We start from the raw sequence: 26,282 nt of genomic DNA, 5'->3' as shown, positions 1-26,282 counted from the left end.
GAGAGAAGGTAGGTAGGGTATGGGATAGGGAGGAAGGGATTGTTGGCATGTATGTCAGCATGTTTAAGAATACTGAAAATTGTATCTGCCATGGCATAAAAGAGGAAAAATAAACCAAAAACATTAAAAGATTCAACTAGTAAAAGAAGAATTTACATAACAATGCTTGATAAGTAATCTTAAGGGGTTTGCATTATAATGACCTTATAGGAAGAGGTGGACTAGAATTTTAGCCAGGGAGCCCAAGTTAGTGAATGTCTCTTAGAGGTGCCTCTAATGTTGTGGGGGTAATATCCTCCATGAGATGAACTTCATCTACTTTTTGTAGCCAAACTTTTATGGACAGGGTTGTTGGTTGGCCCCATAAAGTAGGAATCAAGGCTTTGGTGGTGTTCAACAGATGAGGAATGATTGAGCGCTTATATGAGCCAATGGGATCTTTAGTGGCATGAAAAAGAATAGTCCATGGATCGTTGGGTAGATTGACATCTGAGATCTGTATTAACATTTTGCGAATGTCGGCCCAAAAGGGTCAAATGAGTGGGCAAGACCACCAGACATGTGCATGAGTGGCTTTGTTCCCACAGTTCCTCCAGCACAATGGGGAACTGGCGGGGAACATTTGGTGAAGTTTGGCTGGGGTGTAATGCTACCTGGTGAGTAATTTATAGTTGACTTCTGCCATTTTAGAAGCAAGAGAGGAGGTGTGAGCTAGCTGTAGGATCTTATCTTTTTGGTTGTCTGTGAGGGGAGAATCCAGAGCCATTTCACATTTAACCAGGAATGGCGGGTAGGTAGGATTTTGAAGAGCAATAAGAGCTTTGTAGAATAGAGAAATTCCATGTAGAGGGGGGTCCTTCGGGTGGAATATCTCTTCAATGCTATTTAAATCTTGCAGACCTCTTAGTGGATGAGGAACGTAGCTTGGGAAGCGTTGTAGTTGGTGGAATCTCCATTTATCCAAAAACATGATGGTTTAGGGCCAAGGATCTCGGGGAGTGGTTTAAGTGCGTTGCCGCGGAGAACATGATGTAGTAAGAGATGCTCTTCTGAAACCCAAGATTTAAAACCTGGGTCTAATAAGCCTAGTAAAAAATATTTATGGTTGAGAAGAGGCATCAAAGGAGAGTCCTACCTCCATGAGAATTTCTTGTGTAAAGCATCCTATGGATATGGAGAGTGCTGAGGTAGTTCGGGCAAGGTTCCTGCAAGAACGGGGTATCCAGGGGACTATCGAGAGATCCATGCCACTCAAAAAATACTCAAGTTGTACCCATATTTTTGAGTTAATAGCATACTTCCAGTCAGCTAATCTGGACAAAACAGCCTGATGGTATGCCTTAAAATTTGGAAGTGCCAGTCCCCTGGTGCATTTGGAGCGGAACAGTAGCTCTCTAGATATCCTGAGATGGCTGTTCCTCCAAATAAAGCGGGAGATCATGGTTTGTAGAATAGTAAGGAACCCCACAGGCACACCCAGTGGGATCATTTGAAAAATAAAAAGAATACGAGGTAGTATATTCATTTTAACAATGTTTACTTTCCCTAACCAGGTATGTGATAAGCAAGACCATTTCCGTAGGTCATCCCTAATCCCATTCAGTAAGGGGATATAATTATGCTTAAAAAGGGAGTGGGGATTGGAAGTGAGATATATATACCCAGGTATTTCAAACATTTTGATTCCAGTCTAAATGGAAAGAGGGGTTTTAGAGAGAGAGCCTCAGATCTGGGAAAATTAATGTTTAAGATTTCGGATTTGGAGAGATTTATTTTAAAGTTGGAGATTGAATGAAAAGTGGAAAATGCCGACATTTAAATTGGGTAATGAGATGCGGGGCTGCTGAATAAAAAATAGTATGTCATCAGCATAGGCTGCGTATTTGTGAGTGCTGCTGCCTATATGTATGCCGTGGATATTAACATGCCTAATTGTAGCTAGGAAGGGTTCTAAAGTAATAGCAAAGAGGAGGGGGGACAGGGGACAACCCTGCCTGGTATCGTTATGGAGGATGAAGGGGTCACTCAAGAGTCCCGTTAATACGAATTTGTGCTGTGGGATTGGAATAAAGGGATGAAATACGATGAAACATCTTAGGTCCCAATCCAAAATGTTGCAAGGTCATCTTAAGATAGTCCCAGTCCACCCTATCAAAAGCTTTTTCAGCATCAGTGGAAAGGAGTAGGGTGGGCTGGGCACATCTCCGAACATATTGGATTGGGGAGATATCCTTGGCTTCTCTATTGGGTATGAAACCTGATTGATCTGCAGCAAAGGGAGTAAGGGGTTAGCCATTACTTTGGCGAATAACTTAATATCAACATTTATTAATGAAATCGGCCCAAAACTGCTACAGAGGGTGGGGTTCTCATCGGGTTTAGGAATGACAGTGATGTGAGTTGAAAGGGATTCTGGGCGTAAGCCTGAAGAGTGAGAGATTGAGTTTGCATAAGCTGTAAGACGGGGGAGTAGAATGTCACTAAATGTTTTGTAGTATAAAATAGTGAACCCATTAGGTCCAGGGGCTTTACTAGAGGGGGAAGATTTCAAAGCAGCTTGGAATTCTTCAACCGAGAAATCCGCTTCCATTTCCTTAAGAGCGGACAATGACAATCTAGGCAAGTTGGCTTCTTTCAAGTAGGAGAGCATGCGGCTTCATCTCTCTTTCTGAGATAGAGAGGATAAATCATTTTTGACATTGTAAAGATCAGCGTAAAATTCTCTAAAGGCATTAGCAATGTCTGGAGTTGCATGAGCAAGCTTTCCTGTTGAAAGTTTTATTTTTTTTAAATGAATGATTTTGACTGTTTAGCCTTCATTGATCTACCAAATAGTTTACTCGGTTTGTTCCCCCACTCGTAAAATTTCTGTGATAAGCGCTGAAATTTCCTCTTAGTGTCTAAGTTGAGGAGAGTCTTTAATTCTTCTCGTTTAAGTGTGAGGGATTGGAGGTGCTCAATATGTAGAGCTAGTTTGTGTTGCCTGTCAAGATCAGCTATTTGTTGTAGAACCTGTTTAATTTGGTGACCATGCTCTTTTTTTTCCTTGCACCCAGTTCAATGAGACGGCCTCTGATAGTGGCCTTATGAGCTTCCCACACAATGGAGGGGGAGGTCTCGGAAGGTTTGTTTTCTTTAAAGTAATGTGACAGATAGGAGGCCAACATGGAAACCTCAGCTTCATTAGAGAGAAGAGAATCATTAAGTTTCCAATTATTAGTGCAACGTGTTAAGGAGGGCATGGTCAACCTCATAGATACAGGTGCGTGATCCGAAATTGATGCCGTGTGAGTAGACTGTAAGAGAGGGAGATGAAAGTGATCTAAAAATATATTGTCTATTCTGGAATATGTGTTGTGGAAAAGTGTGAGTAATCCTTCTCCTTAGGATGGAGTAGGCGCCAAACATCCATTAATTGAAGGTCTAGGAGCCTTTTTTTTTTTTTGGTCAAATTTCAGGCGTTTAAATGAAATGTTAGAGCAGCTTTGGGACGTGTCTGTTGTTGGGTCTAAAGGCATGTTAATGTCCCCTGCTAGGCAAAATGCGATAGTTTAGTTAGGGTTTGTGAGAAAAAAGTAGGCTGATTTTGGTTTGGACAGTAGACATTTGCAAGAGTACACTGGGTGTTGCCTATGAAGCTCCTAAGGAATAAAAAGCGACCGTGATCAGACAAACAAAAGGATACATTTCTGCTAAACCCAATGGCCACTCCCTTATCTTTGTTGGTGTCTGATAAGCTGTAGTACCACTGTGGAAAATGGGGTGAAGTCAATTTAACAGGTGTTGTGTGGGATAAATGCGTTTCTTGAAGAAAGGCAATGGAGCACGTGGCTTGCTTTAGTTCACGCAATACTTGGTGTAGTTTTGCGGCGACATTAAGACCCCTAACATTGTATGATGTAATCGTTAACGTAGCCATTGTTATAGCAGAGTGGGATCCTTTAGCTTACACTTCCATGCATGTCAACAAGGGGGAGGGAGAGGGGGGGGGGGGGGGGGGGGGGGGGGGGGAGAGATGAGGATAGGTTGGGAAGTGAAAAGAAGAAAAAGAAAGAAAAGAATGAACATATACAGAATACATACTTATGAATTAAATAACTTGTGGGAAACACATGTTGAACACGCAGAAATCTGCAGTGGTCCCAGTGGGGAAAGAGAGAACGAGCAGCCATCTCTGAACAGAGATTGAATATAGCACCTTTAAGGCCACTCGCATTCGCTAACCCCAGAAGGAGAGGGGGGTAGGGTGTCGCTGTAGGGGAGGGTGAGCGAGAGCAGTGCACCCCGACAGCACACGGCCAGTGAATAATAAAGAGCTTATAACCATAAGTGAGTAAATAAATAGCTCCATTAAAATAAGAAGGTCATGTAAACAAGAACAACCTAAAAATATGGGTCCTGCAAGGTAGCATATGGTTAAACCAAACTGGAACGGTAACAGGAAAACAAAACAATATACAATCAAATGACGGGCCAGCTTCAACAAAGTATAGACAGATGAAAATGGAAAAAACGTAGCCGAAACCTGACTGTCTAAGCAAACAATAGAAAAAAAAATGGGAATTGGTTATCTATAATGATAGAGCGGACCAGGAAGAAAAAATATAAGGCTCAACCATGCTTTTGTGCAGAGCCTGGGAGTGAGGTACGCCTTTTCTTTGAAGGGGTTTTTCGCCACATTGGATCCACTGGGTGTGAGAATTTAGGGATTGGGTCCTGCCAGCCTGGAAGCTCCATAGGCGGGAGATTGAGATCCTGTAAAAAGGCTGAGAGTTCCTCCGGGAGCCTTAGTGTATGAGAGCGGCCATTTTTTGTAGCAATCAGGCAGGCGGGGAAGCCCCACCTGTATGTGATCCCATCCGAACGCAGGTGTTCGAGCGGCTTCGGGGCTCTACGACGATCCAAAGTGTCCTTGGAGAGGTCTGGGAATATAGTGATGATCGCCCCGTCAAAGTCTATGTTAGGCGTGCCCCGCATTTTTGCCATGATGGCGTTTTTATCCCCAAAGTAATGCAAGCGACATATGACGTCTCGGGGCTGGTCTGAGTTAGTATTGCGGGGTCGTAGAGCTCGATGCACACGGTCAAAGCGCAGCAGATCAGCGACAGGGTTGCCCAGGATAGTATTAAAAATGCCTCGTATTGATGGTTCAAGGTCATTATCTCTGGTTGCCTCAGGAAGTCCTCTGACACGTATATTATTTCTGCGGTTACGGTTCTCAAGGTCTTCGAGTTTATATAGAGAGGCGCGATGGGCAAATGCTAGATGAGTAACAGTGTCCTGTAATTCCCTTATGGCTAGTGCTTGTGAATCCTGTCGCTGCTCCGTTTCCTCCACCCTGACCTGGATGTGTGACATATCCGCTCTCACAGCAGTTATTTCTTTTTTAATGGATTTTTCCAAGCTGTGGAACATACCTGCGAGTTCTTTCTTAAGTCCACTCATCAGCGTTGTCATTTCGGACCCAGCAGGGGAACCGGGGTCATCCATAAGATCCGAACAATATGAGGAGGCCAGCGAGCTCTCCTTCACAGAAGCAGCGTGAGAGGAGGGAGAGGCGCTCGGTCTCGAGGATCTAGCCTGGTCACCTTGTGCGTTAGCTAAGTATTGCTGGATGGACCCTGCGGAAACTGGATGAGATAAAGACCTCTTACCCGAACGTTTGCTAGGTGCGGAGCGGGGTTTAGGCTTCTTGGTGGGCATAACTGGAGCTGTAGGGCCGGTAGCTGGTCGGGGCACACTTCACTCACATCTACTCAGTGCCATGCATATTCCATATCACAGTTAGTAATCATTAAGATTCTTATGCAATTATGAAGAAGATCATATTAGCAGCTGTGAAAGAGTGTTAGGAGACTCAGTTTGCACCAAGCCTAGAGGGACAGGAGTTGTGTGATCAATGTGGAGCAGATTGATAAGGGGAATACTTGGAGTACCAAGATGGCCGCCGTCCTCCAGAAGTAGGCCGGAGCCGCTGACTTTCCTGACAGCTGTACCCGGCCGGGTGAGCGCCGCTCCGTACAGGCCTAGAGCGGCTCTGCAAGACACAGAATTCAGGGCCCCAGTAGTGTGATAGTGTGCCAATACTCTTAGGGGAGGTGGCTGAGGGGGGGAGTAAGCGAACGCCTCACTACTCACTGCGTCCTTGTATCATAGGCCAGAACGGCAGGCCGCAAGATGGCGTCTGGTCGCGGGAGGCCGGAGGCAGACAAAAGGATCCCCGAGTGATTTTCCTCCGTTGCACGGGCCCTCTGTAGCTGCCGATGATGTCTCGGTCCAAGAGCCGAGACGAACGGGCCCCTATGTCCTCCGATCTGTGGGAGAGAAGAGCGGCAGGCTCTGGGCGCTCAGTAGGCCACAAGATGGCGGCGGGTGTACGAGGCAAGGGTCTGGCTGCAGGCCCAGGACAAAGAAATGTAGCCAGATGCAGCCAAATTCAGCAAAGACCCCTCGGGAACTGCAGCAGAGGGGGACCAGTCGCTCCTCTGACTAGAATGGAGCCCGAAATGCTGCAGATGAACAGGGATGGCCCTAGATCCTTGCTGTTCGAGCGGAGCTCAGCTTCCACACGTCCTCCCTGTTACTCGTCCGGACATGCGCCCCCCCCCCACTCTTCGATACTTAAGATAACAGCTGAAAATTTGTGTCGGAGGGAGCTTTGAGGGAGATGAGCAGGGAGCTTGTCTCATCAGAATACAGCTCTACGTGTTCCTTTTGTTGTTCTGCCTATGTGGAGGCGGCGTGTGTCCCTTTCCTCCAATCAGCTTTCACACAGTGTAAGTTCACTATCCCCACCAACCCCTATGTGCTGCTGAAAGAGGAAGAAAGACTATCATGAGCTGCTCTTTCCAAAGAATGTAGAAAGGGTAAGAAAGCAGATATGCATATAAAACAAATGTAGGAGAATTTGTTTCTTCTGTGTATCTTCTGAGGCTGTTAACTTCATTGGGTATACAGTGCCTTGAAAAAGTATCCATACCCCTTGAAATTTTCAACAATTTGTCATGTTACAACCAAAAACATAAATGTATTTTATTGGGATTTTTATGTTATAGACCAACACAAAGTGGCAAATAATTGTGTAGAGGAAGGAAAATGATAAATAGTTTTCAATTTTTTATTTTTTTTTAATAAATATCTGAAAAGTGTGGCGTGCATTTGTTTTCAGCCCCTTTACTGCAATACCCCTAACTTAAATCTAGTGGAACCAATTGCCTTTAGAAGTTACTTTTTTTTTTTTTTTTTAGTACATCGAGTCCAATCTCAGTATAAATACAGCTGTTCTGTGAAGCCCTCAGAGGTTTGCTAAAGAACCTTGGTGAACAAACAGCATCATGAAGGCCAAGGAACACACCAGACAGGTCAGGGATAAAGTTAGGTTATAAAAAATTATCCCAAGCTTTGAACCTCACAGAGCACTGTTCAATCCATCAGCCAAAAATGGAAAGGATATGGTACAACTGCAAACCTACCAAGACATGGCCGTCCACCTAAACTGACAGGCCGGACAAGGAGAGCTTTAATCGGAGAAGTAGCCAAGAGGCCCATGGTAACTGGAGGAGCTGCAGAGATCCACAGCTCAGGTGGGAGAATCTGTCCACAGGACAACTATTAGTCGTGCACTCCACAAATCTGGCCTTTATGGAAGAGTGACAAGACGCTCTCCATCCAATCTGACAAAGCTTGAGCTGTTTTGCAAAGGAGAATGGGCAAAAATGTCACTGTCTAGATGTGCAAAGCTGGTAGAGACATCCCCAAAAAGACTTGCTGCTGTAATTGCAGTGAAAGGTGGTTCTACAAAGCATTGACTTAGGCTGAATACAAATGCATGCCACACTTTATTCAGATATTTGTAAAGAAAATTGAAAACCATTTACAATTTTCCTTCCACTTCACAATTATGTGCCACTATGTGTTGGTCTATCACATAAAATCCCAATAAAATACATTCATGTTTTTGGTTGTAACATGACAAAATGGAAAATTTCAAGGTGTATTAATACTTTTTCAAGGGACTGTATGTGAGTTTTTACAACCACTTTAAGCCAGTGTAATAAAAGTATTCTTTAGAATGGCTTCCAGCAGGAAGGTTTGTTTTTGTTTTTTCACTCTTACTTTTTCTTTTTTCTATTCTGTTTTTTTGTTATGGATCTTGCAGAGAGAATTCTCAAAAGTGGCATGTGTCCTTTTTTAAAGGGGGTGTATAGGCAACACATTATGAAAGAATTGATGTGTAAAGGGGCTGTTAAGGAAGTGATCTCTAGTGGTATCATGTGACGTGTCTCCAGTCTATAATGGTCCCCCTGAATCTTGTCCCTATTTTACAACTCTTTCTACAGCATGTTTGCAGTCTCTGGTCATTTCCTGTTGCGTGTCTGTAGTCTTTATCTATCATTTTGTAGCATGCTTGTAGCCTCTGACCTTTTCTCTTGGCACGTGTGCAGTCTCTGAAAATGTAGCATGAAATTTTAGTTTACTGGTATTGCCAAAGGGCTGCATTTCAGGCCCCTCTATATCCAGTAAGTTGTGTATCACTGACTTAAACATTAGGCCTCCATCTAGTTGTGCAGGATAAAAGATGTGACCCATCATGACAACAATATGCAGGAACAGGCTGAATGATCTAAGTAAAGTAACACATGCAAGAGTTGACACAGCTGCACACCCCAAAAAGCATTGCAAAATTACCATAGTGGAAAAATTCCCCAGGGGGCTTTTAAGCAACAAAATATTTCTGAAACAATGTTTAGTAACCATGTTTAGTAAAAAATATTATTTAATTCAGACATAGAATGCATTACATAAATACAATCAATATCACATAAAATGTCCAGTAGTCGACATCAGCAACAACAAAGGACCATCTCCCATGGCAATCAATTCATTGAAAAAGTTCTAATTGTACAGTTACGTTGTATCAATACTATCCATATGAATCCCCATGAATACCCCAATGCATTTCGACCCTTTATCCTTTTCTGGTCTTCTTCAGGGGGGTTTTAACTTCTAAAGAGATACATCAAAAAATTCCATTAGGATTTTCTACAATATATAAAACATAACAGATCATTTTGTGATATTTTGAAAGTTTTTGAAAGTACATCGCCATACATATGGCGAAGTATTTACCATTTGGGAATAGGAAAGTGGGCTTGTGTCGCATAGTTTTAATTAATAAAAACCGTTGCGTGCGGTGGTCCCACAATGTTTGCTTATTCCCTCTGTCGCCTCTGGGCGCGTCCATAGTCCACGGGGCTTGCAAGGAGCCACGCATTTGGACCCAGTGGGGAAGGTGTAGGGCGAGGCACCTGTAATTTGATATTTGTAAAAATTAGTATATAAATAAAATGTTGTTGACCAGTGCCAAAAGCATGGGGTCTGTGTAATGAAATGTAGCATGATAAAGTGTTGTTGTGTGCCAAAAACAAAAAACAATCACACACCATCACACATCACTAGCCTTCTTAGTTCTTTTCCCTTTTTCACATGTTTGTTATATTTTTTTACAAGTCCTTGTTTGTTTTTTGTTTTTGGCACACATCAACAACACTTTATCATGCTACATTTCATTACACAGACCCCATGCTTTTGGCACTGGTCAACAACATTTTATTTATGTCACACCTTATCAACATAGATCCCTTCACTTAGTTTTTTTACACACACTACCCCACCACCCAGTATTATCACCTTTGTAAGGTGAGGCATGAAACTATAGAGCTTGTTTAAAGTGATTTTTTTTCATCAAGTACTCTATACACTTAGTTCAACCTATCATACATTCACATATCGCAATTTAGATCCAAAAATTATTAAAATATGAGCAAAGGGACAATATTAGTCGAGACCACTCTATTAATTGTTTTGAATATTAAGCATTCTGGCTATATAGGACAATACGGAACACCCACCCGACACCCGCTGACTATATACTAATTTTTACAAATATCAAATTACAGGTGCCTCGCCCTACACCTTCCCCACTGGGTCCAAATGCGTAGCTCCTTGCAAGCCGCGTGGACTATGGACGCGCCCAGAGGCGACAGAGGGAATAAGCAAACATTGTGGGACCACCGCACGCAACGGTTTTTATTAATTAAAACTATGCGACACAAGCCCACTTTCCTATTCCCAAATGGTAAATACTTCGCCATATGTATGGAGATGTACTTTCAAAAACTTTCAAAATATCACAAAATGATCTGTTATGTTTTATATATTGTAGAAAATCCTAATGGAATTTTTTGATGTATCTCTTTAGAAGTTAAACCACCCCTGAAGAAGACCAGAAAAGGATAAAGGGTCGAAATGCATTGGGGTATTCATGGGGATTCATATGGATAGTATTGATACAATGTAACTGTACAATTAGAACTTTTTCAATGAATTGATTGCCATGGGAGATGGTTTTTTGTTGCTGATGTCGACTATTGGAAATTTTATGTGATATTGATTGTATTTATGTAATGCATTCTATGTCTGAATTAAATAATATTTTTACTAAACATGGTTACTAAACATTGTTTCAGAAATATTTTGCTGCTTAAAAGCCCCCTGGGGAATTTTTCCACTATGGTAATTTTGCAGGCTGAATGATCTTGCCAACAAAAAAAAATTATATCTATCAAAGGAACAGCTGTCCAAAATGACAAAATGTTTATAAATTGTTCTTTGTTTGCCTGAAGTTCAACTTTGAAGATCTGGTTATGTGCAGAACACTGTAAATTTCAATGGAAACATTTAAGGCCCATTCACATTTATGCATTGCCACAACGCACATCAATCTATCCATCCATTCAACTAATTTTACAGTAGAGCCCAATGCACTGTAGTATACCACAATGTATATAGCGTGCATTTTTCAATAAGCTACATTCCCTTGGCCTCCAAGATTCTGCTCTATCCTGGTTCTCTGCCTATTTATCACAGCGCTCCTTCAGTGTCACCTACAACTCTGTCTCCTCCTCTCCATTGCCCCTTTCTGTGGGGGTCCCCCAAGGCTTGATTCTTGGACCCCTTCTCTTCTTTATCTACACCTCCTCCTCGGTCACTTAATAACTGCCCATGGCTTCCAATACCACTTATACGCTGATGACACCCAAATCTATCTGTCTACTCCTCACCTCACTCCTTCAGTCTCCTCTCGCATTACTAACTTACTAACTGACATATCACCATGGATGTCGCACCAATTCCTTAAACTAAATCTCTCTAAAACTGAGCTATTAATATTCCCCCCCCCCCCCCCCCCCCCCCCCGCCCGTGCACCCCTCCATGACTTTTCCATCAAAATCAACAATGCAACCATCAGTCCCTCCCCTCACGCCAGGGTACTAGGTGTAATCCTAGACTCTGACTTGTCATTTCAGCCTCATATCCAATCGTTGTCAAAAGTTTGTAGAATTCACCTCCGTAACATCTCTAAAATTCACCCCTTTTTAACAAATGAAACCACCAAGCTCCTCATTCACTCCCTTGTTATCTCTCGCCTTGACTATTGCAACTCTCTTCTCATTGGCTTACCTCTCCATAGGCTCCTCCCCTCTTCAGTCTATCATGAATGCTGCTGCCAGACTTCTCCACCTTACCAACCGCTCAGTGTCTGCCAACCCTCTACTCCAGTCCCTACACTGGCTCCCAATCACCCAGCGAATTAAATTCAAAATACTAACCACAACATACAAAGCCATTCACAACTATGCCCCGAGCTACATCACTAATCTTGTCTCCAAATATCATCCAAATCGACTTCTCCGCTCCTCTCAAGACCTCCTGCTTTCAAGCTCTCTCATCTCCTCCTCTCATGCTCGTCTCCAGGATTTCTCCAGAGCCTCTCCCATCCTCTGGAACTCGCTACCTCCATCTATCCGGCTATCCCCTACTCTTGCTACCTTCAGGCGATCCCTGAAAACTCATCTCTTCAGGAAAGCCTATCATATCTCTAACTAATCTCCTACCACTTCCACCAGCTTATTCCCCACAGTTACAACCTTTTGTACCACCTGCCCCACCCTATTAGATTGTAAGCTCTTCTGAGCAGGGCCCTCTTAATCCTCTTGTATTTTATTGTATTATAACTGTATTGTCTCCCTTTTATATTGTAAAGCGCTGCGTAAACTGTTGGCGCTATATAAATCCTGAATAATAATAATTTTGGTGTTCTACACTTTAAAAAAAGAGAGAAAAAACAGAATGGGTGGTTTTTGTGTGTGTGTGTGTGTGTGTGTGTGTGTGTGTGTGTGTGTGTGTGTGTGTTTTTTTTTTTTTTTTTGGGTGGCCATAATATAATACACATTAACACATGTGCATTTATGCACCCCAGTGCAATGCTTTTAATGTGAATGGCCCCCTGAAGTCTGTTGCCCAGACAGCTACTAATATTTTAGCTTTTAACTTGTGCTCTGTTCTAGGGAAAATTGAAGTAATCTTGGCCAGTATAGTGTTTATCCTTTTGGTTAAAAAAAATAAAAAAAAACTATATTCTTTCTAATTGTTAATCTTTGTTGTCTTCAGTTTATTCTTTGTGTATTTTGGATCATTCTGTTGCTTTCAGTCTTTTTATGATCACATCTCTCTGCTCATGGAAGTCCTAACCCTTTGAGTTCCAGTCTAACTTTTCTTGCACAGTAAGTACTATGTGCTCTGATTGCTGCTCTGTAGTCTTCCAGGTCTTTATACTCCAATATGTTTTCCCAGCTCTGCAGGTGGCATTTGGCTCTTTGTACAGAGATGATGTCTTACTAAAACCCAGCCGCGTCATAGCCATTTTAGCAGCTGCCTGCATGCTCCAGCTGGTAAGTGTTTGTCTTTGTGATGTTTGCTTCCTCCTGAGACTGTGGCCTTGACATTAAATATTGCCTGGCTTTGCTAATCGATGCAAGCTACTGGCTATAGAACATCTGCTTGCATGTGTTCTATATTTTGTTTTCAAGAGTGTGATACCTGTATCCCATTATTCTAAGATTTATCACTTCGAATTGTCTGCTTTGTAGGTTATGTGCTAAGCATGATATGGCAATTCTGTAATCCGTTCAATATTATGAAGCAAAATGCTAGAAGTTATTTATAAATCTGATGCAAGTTGTCTTGCTAAAGAAATGTGGATAAGACTCCTTTATCCTGCTTTAAATGTTTTGGGTACTATATATTCTGAGAGGAAGCCCATTGTGCTAGATGTAATACCCACAGAGCTTAAATTGACATGACTGTGTGGCTATACAAGGAGCAGACACCTTGTACTGCTTTAGGGCTCTTTCACACGGGGCAAATCAGTGATGATCCGCCCCGTGAACACCCGCTTGCTCAGCGGGGATCGCTCCACCGATCCCCGCTGAGCAGGAAGATGACAGGTCCATCGCAGCGCACTGTGCAGCGACGGACCTGTCAGAGCGCCGCTCTCCCCTATGGGGGATCGGATGATGACGGACCGTAGTGTCCGTCGTCATCCGATCCGAAAACGGATGGAAAAGTAGGGTTTTCCTCCGTTACACTTTTTGGATCGGAGCGGGTCGGATGTCAGCGGACATGTCACTGCTGACATCCCACGCTCCATAGGGATACATGTATGTCCGTTTTTCATCCGAAAACGGAAGGATGAAAAACGGACATATGGACTCCCCGTGTGAAAGAGCCCTTAGTGTTATGTGTGTCTAACCTAAACCAATAAAAATTGTAGCTATAGTTTGCACTTGATTTGTTACCATTGAGTCATCATTCCCTTTTCTCCATAGAGAACAAGATGATGACTTCACTGGGATGTGCTGGAGACTGTCTAACCAACGTTTTTACAGACAACTGGGTGGGCTGCTTAGTTGTATTGGGCAGAATTATTACGCACATCATTGTTGGTTAGAAGAGAAGTGCGGGATCTAAAAAAATCATTTATACACACTGTTCTGGAAATGTTATAGTAGATGACTCCTATCCTATTTATCAGTGGTTCCAAATTTAATAACTACTGCAGTTTGGAACAGACACAAAGATACTCGGCATCTTTCCACATAACTGTTCTGTTTATTTGGTCCAATTGAAGGGTTGTTTTTTTTTTTTTTTTACACATTATTACATAGGTATCACGTTAATATTACGATTGTACTTTTATGTTAACAAGGGGCCTTACATAGGCAGGCTAATTTCTAATTAGGACTTGAAAGAATGTAAATGTTGTCATAACATTATTTGTGCCATGTGCAATACATGGCAAAGCATACAAAATAGAATACAGTTTTAAACAGAATTTACCATTTCTTTTACACTCACCTAGGTGGATGCAATGCACTGGCCATGCTTATCTTTTAAATTTCTGTAGTGGACCTATAAATGCTGTTTTTGAAATTGGTGGAATTTTGAATTCTTGTATCATTCTGTGTGTCCAGCAGCCCTTCACTATACCCAGATGATGCTGAGATGTGTGAAGCTATTACACTACTTCATAATTTTCTATCGGCCCTAATCAACAGTGCATATATTTTGAATGCTTTGTAACTCACAATCTGGATGTATGGCCAATAATCCTCACATTTCTGGTTTAAATCTGAGTTCCAGGCAAACAGCCAGTTACACAGATGAAATTGTGTATGGGAACTATGTTACCTGCAAAAGACTTGTAGTATTTCTGTCCATCCAGTCTGGCGATTTGGTCAAACTTCTAGACGGTACATTCAGCCTGGTGACCTGTTATATTTCTATTGCAGGTAAACATATATAGGTAACCTTCTTGGCCCCACAGCCTGTGATTGGACAGTGAAGGGGCAGCAACAGACTGATGAGGTAATCTCTCTGCTCTCCTCCAGCCTGCATGTTTGTCAACATGTGTGCATTCATTACACTTGATTGACTTCTAAGTGCTGCTCTAAAGGGAATGAAAAGTATCTAAAATAGAATGAAAGAGCAACTTCACCCCCTGAGTGTAGCCCACTTGGGATAATTCCTATCTGTAGCCATGATACTGCCATACTGGTTCCTCTGCATTACTGCCCATGTGCACTGCAGCCCCTTTCATAAGGACAGGTCAAACTCATGGCAGCTTTCAGTGGTCCCTTGGCGTACAGCTTACTTAGGACTGAATGAGGATGTGGGTGCCTGTCCATGGTATGAAGCGGACCATGTTAGCGAAAAGCTTCCTGGACTGGGGCTCAAAGTGCACCTGTGCTCCGACTCTGGGCATTACAGAGCAACTATTGAAAAGGAGATTTGTGGGACTTTAAATGAAGCACATAACCTGTAAGGCTTCGTGCCTCCATCCTTATTTTGAATGGGGGAAAAAAGGAGGAGATTGGGACTTTAAATGAGATGCTAACTATAACACCTCTTTCACACTGAGGCCAACTTTTAAACGGTTTACATATTTTTAACAAATTGTAAAATGGCTTGAACAACTTAGTCTTAGAGACACATTCTGGGTGTTTTTACATTCCAGGGCTGGTATGCTGCCAAGAAATTACCTAAAAATAAATACAAAGTTGAGATTTATGTGTCTGTATTGCGAAAAATATATTTATCCACCATTCCTATAGTTAAAGAGGTAATTGAGGATTTGTTTTCAGACACTAGTGAGTTGCGTTAAATGCATGGCCACTGGTGTATGCTCTGACAATACTGATGCACTCATCCTGACACATTGCACGGTTAACTTTTTAAAAAGTGTTTTAGGTCATGTGACTACCTCACTACGAAGGTGTTGCCATTTGGTGGTTCTTTTCACAACCTGCTGTGCTAAGAAGGTGATTTTACTGCTTGTTAGAATATGGTAATACTTTAATGTGCATCTTCTGGGCAACAGGTTCCTTTTTTAAAGTGGAGTTCCAGCCGAAATATGCCTTTTGAGATAAAATACCCCAGAGTACTCATGCCTCGTGCAATGTAACAAAGGTATGCTGTAAACTATGCCCAGTTTTCTATTTGTGCAGCATCATTTTCTTACTTTGTGAAGTTCCTGCATAGCGTGGCCATCTCCAGTGTGGGCATCTGAAGCTGCAATGGCCTTCTTCCAGCATGCATTTGCAGTGTGGTGCAATCTTGGTCAGCTTGACATGTCACTGCTCCAGTAACATTTAACATGGGCTTCTATGGGAAATCTTGGCACCGGAGCAGTGCCATGTCAAGCTAACCAAGATTTTCCAGGAGCCAATGCAAAGCCTGAAATTACGTTCCGCGCCATGGCCCCTAAAGGAGGAAGTGAAATTTAGATACAGGCATAAATCTGGTAAGTTAACAGAATGAAAATAAAATACATTGCCAATTCATTTTAAGGATGCGCATTGGTGCTGCGTGGTGATGAGGGAAAAATGTGGGTGTAACTCCACTTTAAGGAAGGTCTTAGCTCAATGGTTTACATTCAGGTGGGGGAGGAGAGTGTTTCTCTTTTGTGCCTGGAGTTCAGTTTTTTATCTATAAATGTTTTAGAGCGCGCTAATATAAGCCCAGTGCTCAATGGGTTGCAAGTTTTAGTATTGGTATTTCCCATATTGTAAATGTGAGCCTATTTTCTCTATTCTGTATTTTATTTTTTTTTCCTCCTTTTTTAGGATGGTTTAATTCAGCAGTGTGGTGAAACCATGAAAGAAACAATCAGCGTACAAACTGTATGTAGCTATTCCACAGCAGCTGGTGTCTACGGGTTAGACTCTGTAAAGAAAAAGTAGGTGAAAAATTTTCTATTTTCTGTAAACCTGTTCCCTCCAAAACACATTTTAACTGACAGTATAAAGAGGGGTGTGACCTGAGACAACCAGTAATGGCAAGCCTCCATCCCTAATGTCTTTAAACAAAAAAAGAAGAAAAGGCTACTGGGACTTTATATGAGGCTTGTCATTGGGAATGATGATATGTAAATAAAAATAAAATTTAATATAGTTTATTAGCACAATCACATTTGGCGTTCCATATCTTAAACATGTTAATTCAATGAATGCTGTAATACAATCAAGATACTCACATATTGAATATAACATTGATACAATAAGTAATACATTTACTCAAAGAACATGATTCGTACAATGAATGCAAAAATGGATAATACAGATCGTCATATAGACATCATTGGTGGAATAAATTCATAGATTAAACCTGAATCAATTGTCGATTGTAGAAAATTGCATATTTAAAATGCATGATAATAGGCCAGACTTTTTTGTTGGCACCGTTGGATTGAAAAACTCTACACGTGTCATGGCATTACAGCCACTCATCAGGAGTATGATGCAAAGTTGAACTATAAAGTAGATAAATATCTATTAGTATAAAATGCCCTCTGAGAAAAAATCTCTAAAAAACAACTGGCCAGTTACTTACAAGTCCCAAGCTTTGTCCAGGTTCAAAACTGAAACCAACTGGGACCTCAAACAAGTGTCTGTCCCGGAGTTGAGGCAGGAAACCTCCTCAAGACCAAAGGGAAAAGCCATAGGGCATGCCGGGTTGCTAAAATACAGTCCCTGTGTGCAATACGGTTGCACTTGCCGTTCTACAAGAAATGTGTGAAAAAGAGTAATGTGAATAAATGCTTTGGAGCAGATGAGAGATATATATATATATATATATATATATATATATATATATATATATATATATATATATATATATATATATATATATATATATATATATATATATATTATGCACTGCATGAGTGAAGTCCCTTCCTGGTGATAGAAGCATATAAAGTGGTTTGCCGGCTAGCCCAGACTGATATACCTCTGGTCCAGGGCGAGTCCCCGCCAACGTCATGCCCAAGCATCATTGCAGTAAGGGGGAGGCGAGAAATACTCACGCCCACCCCATCTGCAGCGTGAGATGGATTTGGACCCTCACTGCAACATGACGACGTGAACGGGGCACGTCTTGCATGGGTCAATCCCCCCCCCCCCCCACGCAAAACACAGGGATGAGGAGGGGGAAAAAACATTGCGCGTTGCAACCTCTGAAGTGGAACAAGACCCGCCGCCTAATGAGCTAGTTTGGCTAACAAAAGGAGGACACCTCAGGGGAACAAAGTGTGTCTCTATTGGCAAGGAAATAAATTTAAAAATTAACTGAAGGTGTAGATATAGATAGAGTGGCAGGTCACTAGGGAAGCGGGTGTCTTCAGAAACAATCAGCGTACAAACTGTATGTAGCTATTCCACAGCAGTTGGTGTCTATGGGTTAGATCAGGGATCCTCAAACTACGGCCCTCCAGCTGCTGCAGAACTACACATCCCATGAGGCATTGTAAAACTCTGACATTCACAGACATGACTAGGCATGATGGGAATTGTAGTTCCTGAACAACTGGAGGGCCATAGTTTGAAGACCCCTAGGTTAGATTATGTAAAGAAAAAGTAGCTTAAAAATCTTCTATTTTTTGTAAACCTGTCATCTTCTTTCCTGGTCACTGGTGGTTGTTGAAGAGCCAGGACCCATTGGCATCATTTTGTTTTTTATTCACCCATTTAATGCTACCCCACACTTCTCCCAATACTGAAGAGCATATGGATTTGTATCAGTATGACCTAACACTGCACATGTTTTGAACTCTGAACATAAGACTTCAATCACTTCACTTTTAAGAAAATGTTTTATTTTTACAACAGTTTTACCATTAATTTGGCTGAGCAGTGTGCGGGAAACATAACATTCTGTTTACTGCAACTTTTGCCTTATTTGTAGCAATCACCTTTCCCTTTAAAGAACAGATGACATTGAACGGTTTTTCACCCAGTGAATGAATGGAAAATGTGCTGACAAATCTTATAAATACGCCCGAAGCCTACAATTTCTTTAGTATCTATTAGTTAAGGATACATAAAGTTTACTCAACTGTTGATAGTTAAAGTGGTTGTTAAGCCACTACTATAAAAACCTCCCATCCCCTCTGTAATATAACAATATGTGTGCCTGTGTTATATAAAAAAATATAGACCAATAATACTCCAGAGATTTTGTAAGTGTTTCGGGCTTTCTATCAGGAGTTATATAAAAGCAGGACAAGAGATCAAGAGGGGGACATGAAAGTTTATTGAACCGTTAATTTGCCAAAGTTACCTGATGATGAAAGGGAGATATTGGAGAAACAATGGAAGAACTAAGATGCAGTGGCCATCTTAGTCAACAATAAATCTCCTGGGTCGGACGGCCTACCAGGAGAGATATACAAAACGTATGGAGATGTGCTACTACCCGATCTCTTAATAGTCTTTAATAATGCCTATGAGGTGGGGTTCTTGCCCCCTTCGATGAATGAAGCAGTGATTATTTCTATTTTGAAACCGGGTAAGGATCAAACAAGGCCTGATGCATATCTTCCAATCTCATTGCTGACATCAGACGTTAAACTCTTGGCAAAGATAATGGCAATCAGACTCTCAAAGTATATTGGTAAATGAATACATTCTGACCAATCGGGGTTTATCCCTAACAGATCAGTAGCTAATATCAGACATTTATTTTTAAATTTAGAATTGCTCATAGACAATACTGGAAATAGAGCCATTATGTCCTGGGATGCGTTCAAAGCATTTGATATTATTGAGTGGGATTATCTGTGGACCTCCCTAAAACACTATGGAATAGGTCCGAAATTCATAAAGTGGATACAATTGCTATGTAGTTATTCGAGTGCAAGAGTACAGATCAACGGATCAAGCTTACTACCCTTTTTGTTGAAGAGAGGAACAAGGCAGGGTTGTCCCTTGTCCTTTTTGCACTGGCCGTAGAACCCCTGGCGGAGGCTATTCGTGAATGCCCAGATGTAATGGGATTTCGGAGAAGTATGGGCGAGGAGAAAATAACACTCTTCGCAGACGATGCCCTAGTTTTTCTAGGGGATACATATAATTCCTTGTCTAGAGTTATCTCATTTTGGTATATTCTCAGGATTTAATATAAACTGGGATAAGTCTGTAATAATGCCTATTGATCCAATAGATTCGACACAGTTGGAGCTTCCACACCAGAATCGGCAGATGAAATATGTTCGGTCATTTAAGTACTTAGGGGTGATAATTACCCCAAATGTTACAGATTATATAGACAAAAATATGCTTCCTCTTCTAGGTAAATTTAGACAACAAAGTAAAATCTGGAGCAAATTCCCATTGACTATGATAAGGAGAGCAAACCTGGTGAAGATGGTGTGGCTCCCCCAATTATTTTTACTACACAGTTCTCCAGTTTGGTTGACATCAAAATTATTTTGGACAATAGATGCGACTTTTGAAGACCTCATATGGAAACATGGTAAACCAAGAATTAAACTTGAGACCCTGCAACAGGCAAAAGATAGAAGGGGAATAGCGGTGCCTAATTCAAGGCTATATTTCATGGCAGTTCAACTTCAACATTGGTGTGGCTGGGAGGAGCTAGATAACCAAGACCCCATAAGGAACATAGTAATGACTCAATTTAAACCATTACCATTATTAGATTTTACGAGAAGAGAAAATTATAACCTACTTAATTCATTAACTTTGGGAAACAATATGCATACTTACGCAGCATAAGGGTTATAGAAGACTTATGCTAATATGGGAGAATTACTGCTTACCTGAGCTAAACAAAATATAAAAATTCTTGGAATGGAAAAGGGCTGGGCTAACTCTTCTCTCAGTTATTTGAAGGGGATATCCTATTTCCCTTCAGTATACTGAAAGAACGCTTCCAATTATCAAAGAGCAACGTCTATCATTATCTTCAGATTCGCCACCCTTTACAAAGTCAAACCCTAACATTCCAACTGCAATACAATACAATCCATCAGAGATCTTAATGAAAGCTACTTCAGTATGGTTTATTAAACGAGGATTAATAGGAGAGATCTACTATATATTATTAAACATAGTGAAGGCAGATGGGCAAGCTAAAAGTCTTATTCACTGGCAAAAAGATCTGATTGATCTTAATGAAGATGAATGGATTCGAGCTATGGAAATCTTACCTGAGGTATCTCTCACCCTGTCAGCAACTGACCCAGCTTTTTATTTTACACAGAACCCATTATACCCCACAAAAATGATTTGCTTGGGGCAAATACACCTTGCCCTTATGTCCGCGATGCTCTGTATCCAATGGCTCCCTTATTCATATGCTATGGCATTGCCCCAAGCTCCGTAGATACTGGGATAAAGTGTTTTTGACCTTAAATACAATATCATGGACAGAAATAATAAATGCCCCCAAACTATCCCTACTGGGAATAATTCCAGATGGAACTCTACCAGTGGAGATGCATGTAATGTGGACCAGATCTCTTTTATATAGCTCGCACACTCATTCTACAAAAGTGGGTTGCTAATACCCCTCCAACCCATAAACAATGGAGTAATAAAATAAATCATACTTTAAGAAAAGAGAGATTAGAATACAAACTGAGCTGCAGCATGGTGGCCAAGACCATACAGCGGTTTAACAGGACAGGTTCCACTCAGAACAGGCCTCGCCATGGTCAACCAAAGAAGTTGTGTGCACGTGCTCAGTGTCATACCCAGAGGTTATCTTTGGGAAATAGATGTATGAGTGCTGCTAGCATTGCTGCAGAGGTTGAAGGGGTGGGGGGGTGGGGGGGGTCATCCTGTCTGTGCTTAGACCATACACCCGCCGCACACTGCATCAAATTGGTCTGCATGGCTGTCCTCCCAGAAGGAAGCCTCTTCTAAAGATGATGCACAAGAAAGCCCGCAAACATTTTGCTGAACACAAGCAGACTAAGGACATGTATTACTGGAGCCGTGTCCTGTGGTCTGATAAGACCAAGAAAAACTTATTTGGTTCAGATGGTGTCATGCGTGTGTGGTGAGGAGTACAAAGACAAGTGTACCTTGCTTACAGTCAAGCATGGTAGTGGGAGTGTCATGGTCTGAGGCTGCATGAGTGCTGCCGGCGCTGGGGAGCTATAGTTCATTGAGGGAACCATGAATGCCAACATGTACTGTGACATACTGAAGCCGAGCATGATCCCCTTCCTTCGGAGATTGGGCCGCAGGGCAGTATTCCAACCTAACAACCCCAAACACACCTCCAGGATGACCACTGCCTTGCTAAAGAAGCTGAGGGTAAAGGTGATGGTCTGGCCAAGCATGTCTTCAGCCCTAAACCCTATTGAGCATCTGTTGGGCATCCTCAAAGGGAATGTGGTGGAGCGCAAGGTCTCTAACATCCACTAGCTCCAGGATGTCATTGTGGAGGAGTGGAAGAGGACTCCAGGGGCAACATGTGAAGCTCTGGTGAACTCCATGCCCAAGAGGGTTAAGGCAGTGCTGGAAAATAATGGTGGCCACACAATATTGACACTTTGGGCCCAATTTAGACATTTTCCCTTAGGGGTGTACTCACTTTTGTTGCCAGCGGTTTAGACATTAGTGACTGTGTGTTGAGTTATTTGGGGGGACAGTAATTTTACACTGTTATACAAGCTATACACTCACTACTTTACATTGTAGTAAAGTGTCATTTCTTCAGTGTTGTTACATGAAAAGATCTAATAAAATATTTACAAAAATGTGAGTATACTCACTTTTGTGAGATACTGTATGTAGTGTTTACTCAATTGTACAGGACACTGGAATTGATTCTTAGACCATGGTTATATTTTTCTACCTTCAGGTGATTGGAAACTGAGGTTCTAGGTTTTTGCTAGTGATAAGAGTAATAGACCCCTTCTGCTGGAGATTTTTTATTTATTTTTTCACCAGTGTTTTTTTTTTACTGTATTACCATTATAGACCTCTCCCTGACTTCCGATCCTCAGATTCCTGCCCTAAGCTCTAATATGCCCTTCCCTCTCCATAGGGGTTTAGCAGTTTGCATATTCTACAAGCTAGGGCACAATTCTGCTTTTATCTTCTCAAAAACTTTGCGTTTTTACCAGCCAACTCAATTCTGTTAAGTTGCATAGTCCCTGATCTCCCTGTGTTTGCTTCCCACTCCAAATGCAGTCTGCAGGTGTACCAGCACTCGCATGTCTCTCTACCAGGCATCTTTAGTTATGACTGCTCTGCGGGCTTTTGCCCAGAGATCTTCCAGAATTTCTAATCCACTGAGATAAGTTGTGTGTCAATAGATAACACATGCACCCCCATAGGAAGCCGTTTCCAATGGTGGTGCACAGAGAAGAGGAGAAGCCACATTGTTGGCGGGGGATCCAAGAAGTTGCGGTTCGGGGTGGCTCTGTGCAATCAATTACTGTGTCCTGTACTGTACAATTAGGATAACAGAAACTTTGATTTACCTGTAAATGTTGCATCTTGGTGTACAGGACACTGTTCCCTCCCTTCTTTTCTCTGATCTCCTTACTGCTTGCCAACAGTGGCAAAAACTTTGCTGGGACTGTCCTCCAATCACCCGATGGTTGCACTTTCAACCCATAGTCTAAGAATCAATTCCTTTATGTACTCTGTGGGGCACTGCAGACTCCACACAGTATAGTGGGTTGTGGTTTTTTGCTTTTTGTATTTTTTTTTTTTTTTTTTGTATTTAAGTTCCATTTTAAGCTATTCAGGTTTTTTTTTTCCACCCTGACTTCCTCTTCCCCTTACCCGGGTTGTGGCACTCTGAAACCCTCTGTCCTATTTCTGATTTAACTGAAACATGTAAATCTCGGACTGTCACTATCTACAGTTGTGCTCATAAGTTTACATACCCTGGCAGAATTTATGATTTCTTGGCCATTTTACAGAGAATATGAATGATAACACAAAAACATTTATTTCACTCATGGTTCGTGTTTGGCTGAAGCCATTTATTATCTACTGTGTTTTTACTCTATTTAAATCATGATGACAGCAGAAACTACCCAAATGACCCTGCTCAAAAGTTTACATATCCCAGTTCTTAATACTGTGTATTGCCCCCTTTAACATCAGTGACAGCTTGAAGTCCTTTGTGGTATTTGTGGATGAGGCTCTTTATCTTCTCATATGGTAAAGCTGCCCATTCCTCTTGGCAAAAAGCCACTAGTTCCTGTAAATTCTTGGGCTGTCTTGTATGAACTGCACATTTGAGATCTCCCCAGAGTGGCTCAATGATATTGAGGTCAGGAGACAGAGTTGGCCACTCCAGAACCTTCACTTTATTCTGCTGTAGCCAATGACAAGTCGACTTAGCCTTGTGTTTTGGATCATTGTCATGTTGGAATGTCCAAGTACATCCCATGCACAGCTTCCTGGCTGATGAATGCTGCAGTATTTTTTTGATAACATACTGCATTCATCTTGCCATCAATTTTGACCAAATTTCCTGTGTCTTTGTAGCTTACACATCCCCAAAACATCAGCGATCCACCACTGTGTTTCACAGTAGGAATGGTGTCCCTTTCATCATAGGCCTTGTTGACTCGTCTCCAAATGTAGCGTTTATGGTTGTGGCCAAAAAGCTCAATTTTGGTTTCGTCACTCCAAATGACTTTGTGCTAGAAGGCTTGAGGCTTGTCTCTGTGTTTGGCGTATTGTAAGAGGGATACTTTGTGGCATTTGCGTAGTACTGGCTTTCTTCTGGCAACTCGACCATACAGCCCATCTTTCTTCAGGTGCCTCCTTATTGTGCATCTTGAAACAGCCACACCACATGTTTTCAGAGAGTCCTGTATTTCACCTGAAGTTATTTATGGGTTTTTCTTTGCATCCCGAACAATTTTCCTGGCAGTTGTGGCTGAAATTTTAGTTGGTCTACCTGTCCGTGGTTTGATTTTCAACAGAACCCCTCATTTTCCACTTCTTGATTTACAGTTTGAACACTGCTGATTGGCATTCTCAGTTCCTTGGATATATTTTTATATCCCTTTTCTGTTTTATACAGTTCAGCTACCTTTTCCCACAGATCCTTTGACAATTATTTTTGCTTTCTCCATGACTCAGAATCCAGAAACGTCATTGCAGCACTGCATGAAAAATGTAAGGGTCTGTCAGGAGTCCAGAAACTCACTGACCTTTCACACACACTTACACACACACTTACACACACACACACACACTTACACACACACACACACACTTACACACACTAACTAATTACAAGCAAACAGATCACAGGTGAAGATGGTTACCTTTTTTAATAGCCATTCAAACCCCTTTGTGTCAACTTGTGTGCATGTTATCAGGCCAAAATCACCAGGCTATGTAAACTTTTGATCAGGGTCATTTGGGTAGATTCTGTTGCCATTATGATTTAAAGAGTAAACACAGTTGATAATAAATGGCTTCAGCCAAACACTAACCATGAGTAAAAGAAATGTTTGTGTCATCATTCATATTCTCTGAAAAATGGCCAAGAAATCATAAATTCTGCCAGGGTATGTAAACTTATGAGCACAACTGTACGTATAATTTTTTTTTTATTTTTTATTTTCACGTACTCATAATAAAATGCATGAAAGGTGTAGTGGCAGCTATCCATAGAAAGCAATCCAACTCCAGCTATTGTTTTTATCAATTGTAACAGATGAATCGGGTTGGTTACTTTGGGGTACAGGCATAGTTTTTCTAATCCATCTGTACATGGATCTTATTTTGTCTGTTTCAGCAAACTTCCTTGATTTTAAGAAATGGATCTGTGACAAATGGTTTCTTCGAAACTGCTTTTCTAGATGCTGATAAAGCAAGCCCAAGGGTTTATATCCAGGTCCTCGTCTTCAATAAATTGGATGACTGATAGGTTTTTACGGAAAGTTAAATTGCCTACTGGTCTTCTTACAACTCCTCTTGCAATGTGTCAAGTAGGCTCTTGGAATGGAATATTTATTAAACCGTGCTTGGCATTATGTTTATCTTCCTGGACTGCTGTGGGGTGATGAGCTTTATTAAAAGATCTCAAGCTACAACTCCTCCTTGGCGGGAGTCCCTTTTTTTTTTTTTTTTTTCTGTCACAGTAACTGTCCCATTACACCTCTTCCCAGCTCTGCCTGGAATTGCCCCATTCTAGCATGTTTCAACCTTTAGCAGATTTTTTTGCTTTTATTTCTTAAATCCACATAAGGGTAAAACCTGCCAGGAAAAAGCTTTGGGTTTTCTAATTTGAGAAATTTATATTTGTAATCTGTTTTGGCGATGAATGTTTTACAAAGTTTTGTCACGCAAAATTGTTTTTCTGATATGTTTCTGGACATCAAGCCATTGCACACATTGCTGTTTCATCACGCAGGCCACCCTTAGCCCATCCACAACTTTTCTTACCCTTGAAGTGTGGCCACTGGGAGATTTGGGTTAGAAAACATATATTTTCTGAGTTTTATTTTTTTCACACCTGTCTAAACCTTATGCACTGTAGTGTGTGTATTCTAGCTAGTGAAATTAGAAATTAAAACAAATGTGCTTTAC

At 41.5% G+C, this 26,282-nt stretch overlaps 1 protein-coding gene across 3 annotated transcripts in view; it reads left to right on the top strand.

The window, feature by feature from the left end:
• The window catches only part of GMCL1 (germ cell-less 1, spermatogenesis associated), a 182,993-nt gene that overhangs the window by 65,769 nt on the left and 90,942 nt on the right, over window positions 1-26,282 (top strand). For all 3 annotated transcript variants that reach the window (XM_073622005.1, XM_073622006.1, XM_073622007.1), the window contains 2 exons: window positions 12,697-12,794; window positions 16,527-16,639. In XM_073622005.1, the coding sequence (XP_073478106.1) occupies window positions 12,697-12,794; window positions 16,527-16,639 (211 nt within the window). The remainder of the gene's footprint in view (window positions 1-12,696; window positions 12,795-16,526; window positions 16,640-26,282) is intronic.

The sequence above is a fragment of the Aquarana catesbeiana genome, linkage group LG03 (assembly GCF_042186555.1).
Source record: "Aquarana catesbeiana isolate 2022-GZ linkage group LG03, ASM4218655v1, whole genome shotgun sequence".
NCBI classification, from domain to species: domain Eukaryota; kingdom Metazoa; phylum Chordata; class Amphibia; order Anura; family Ranidae; genus Aquarana; species Aquarana catesbeiana.
The sequence above is the reverse complement of the archived record's forward strand: the minus strand, read 5'-3'. Positions and strand labels throughout refer to the sequence as shown.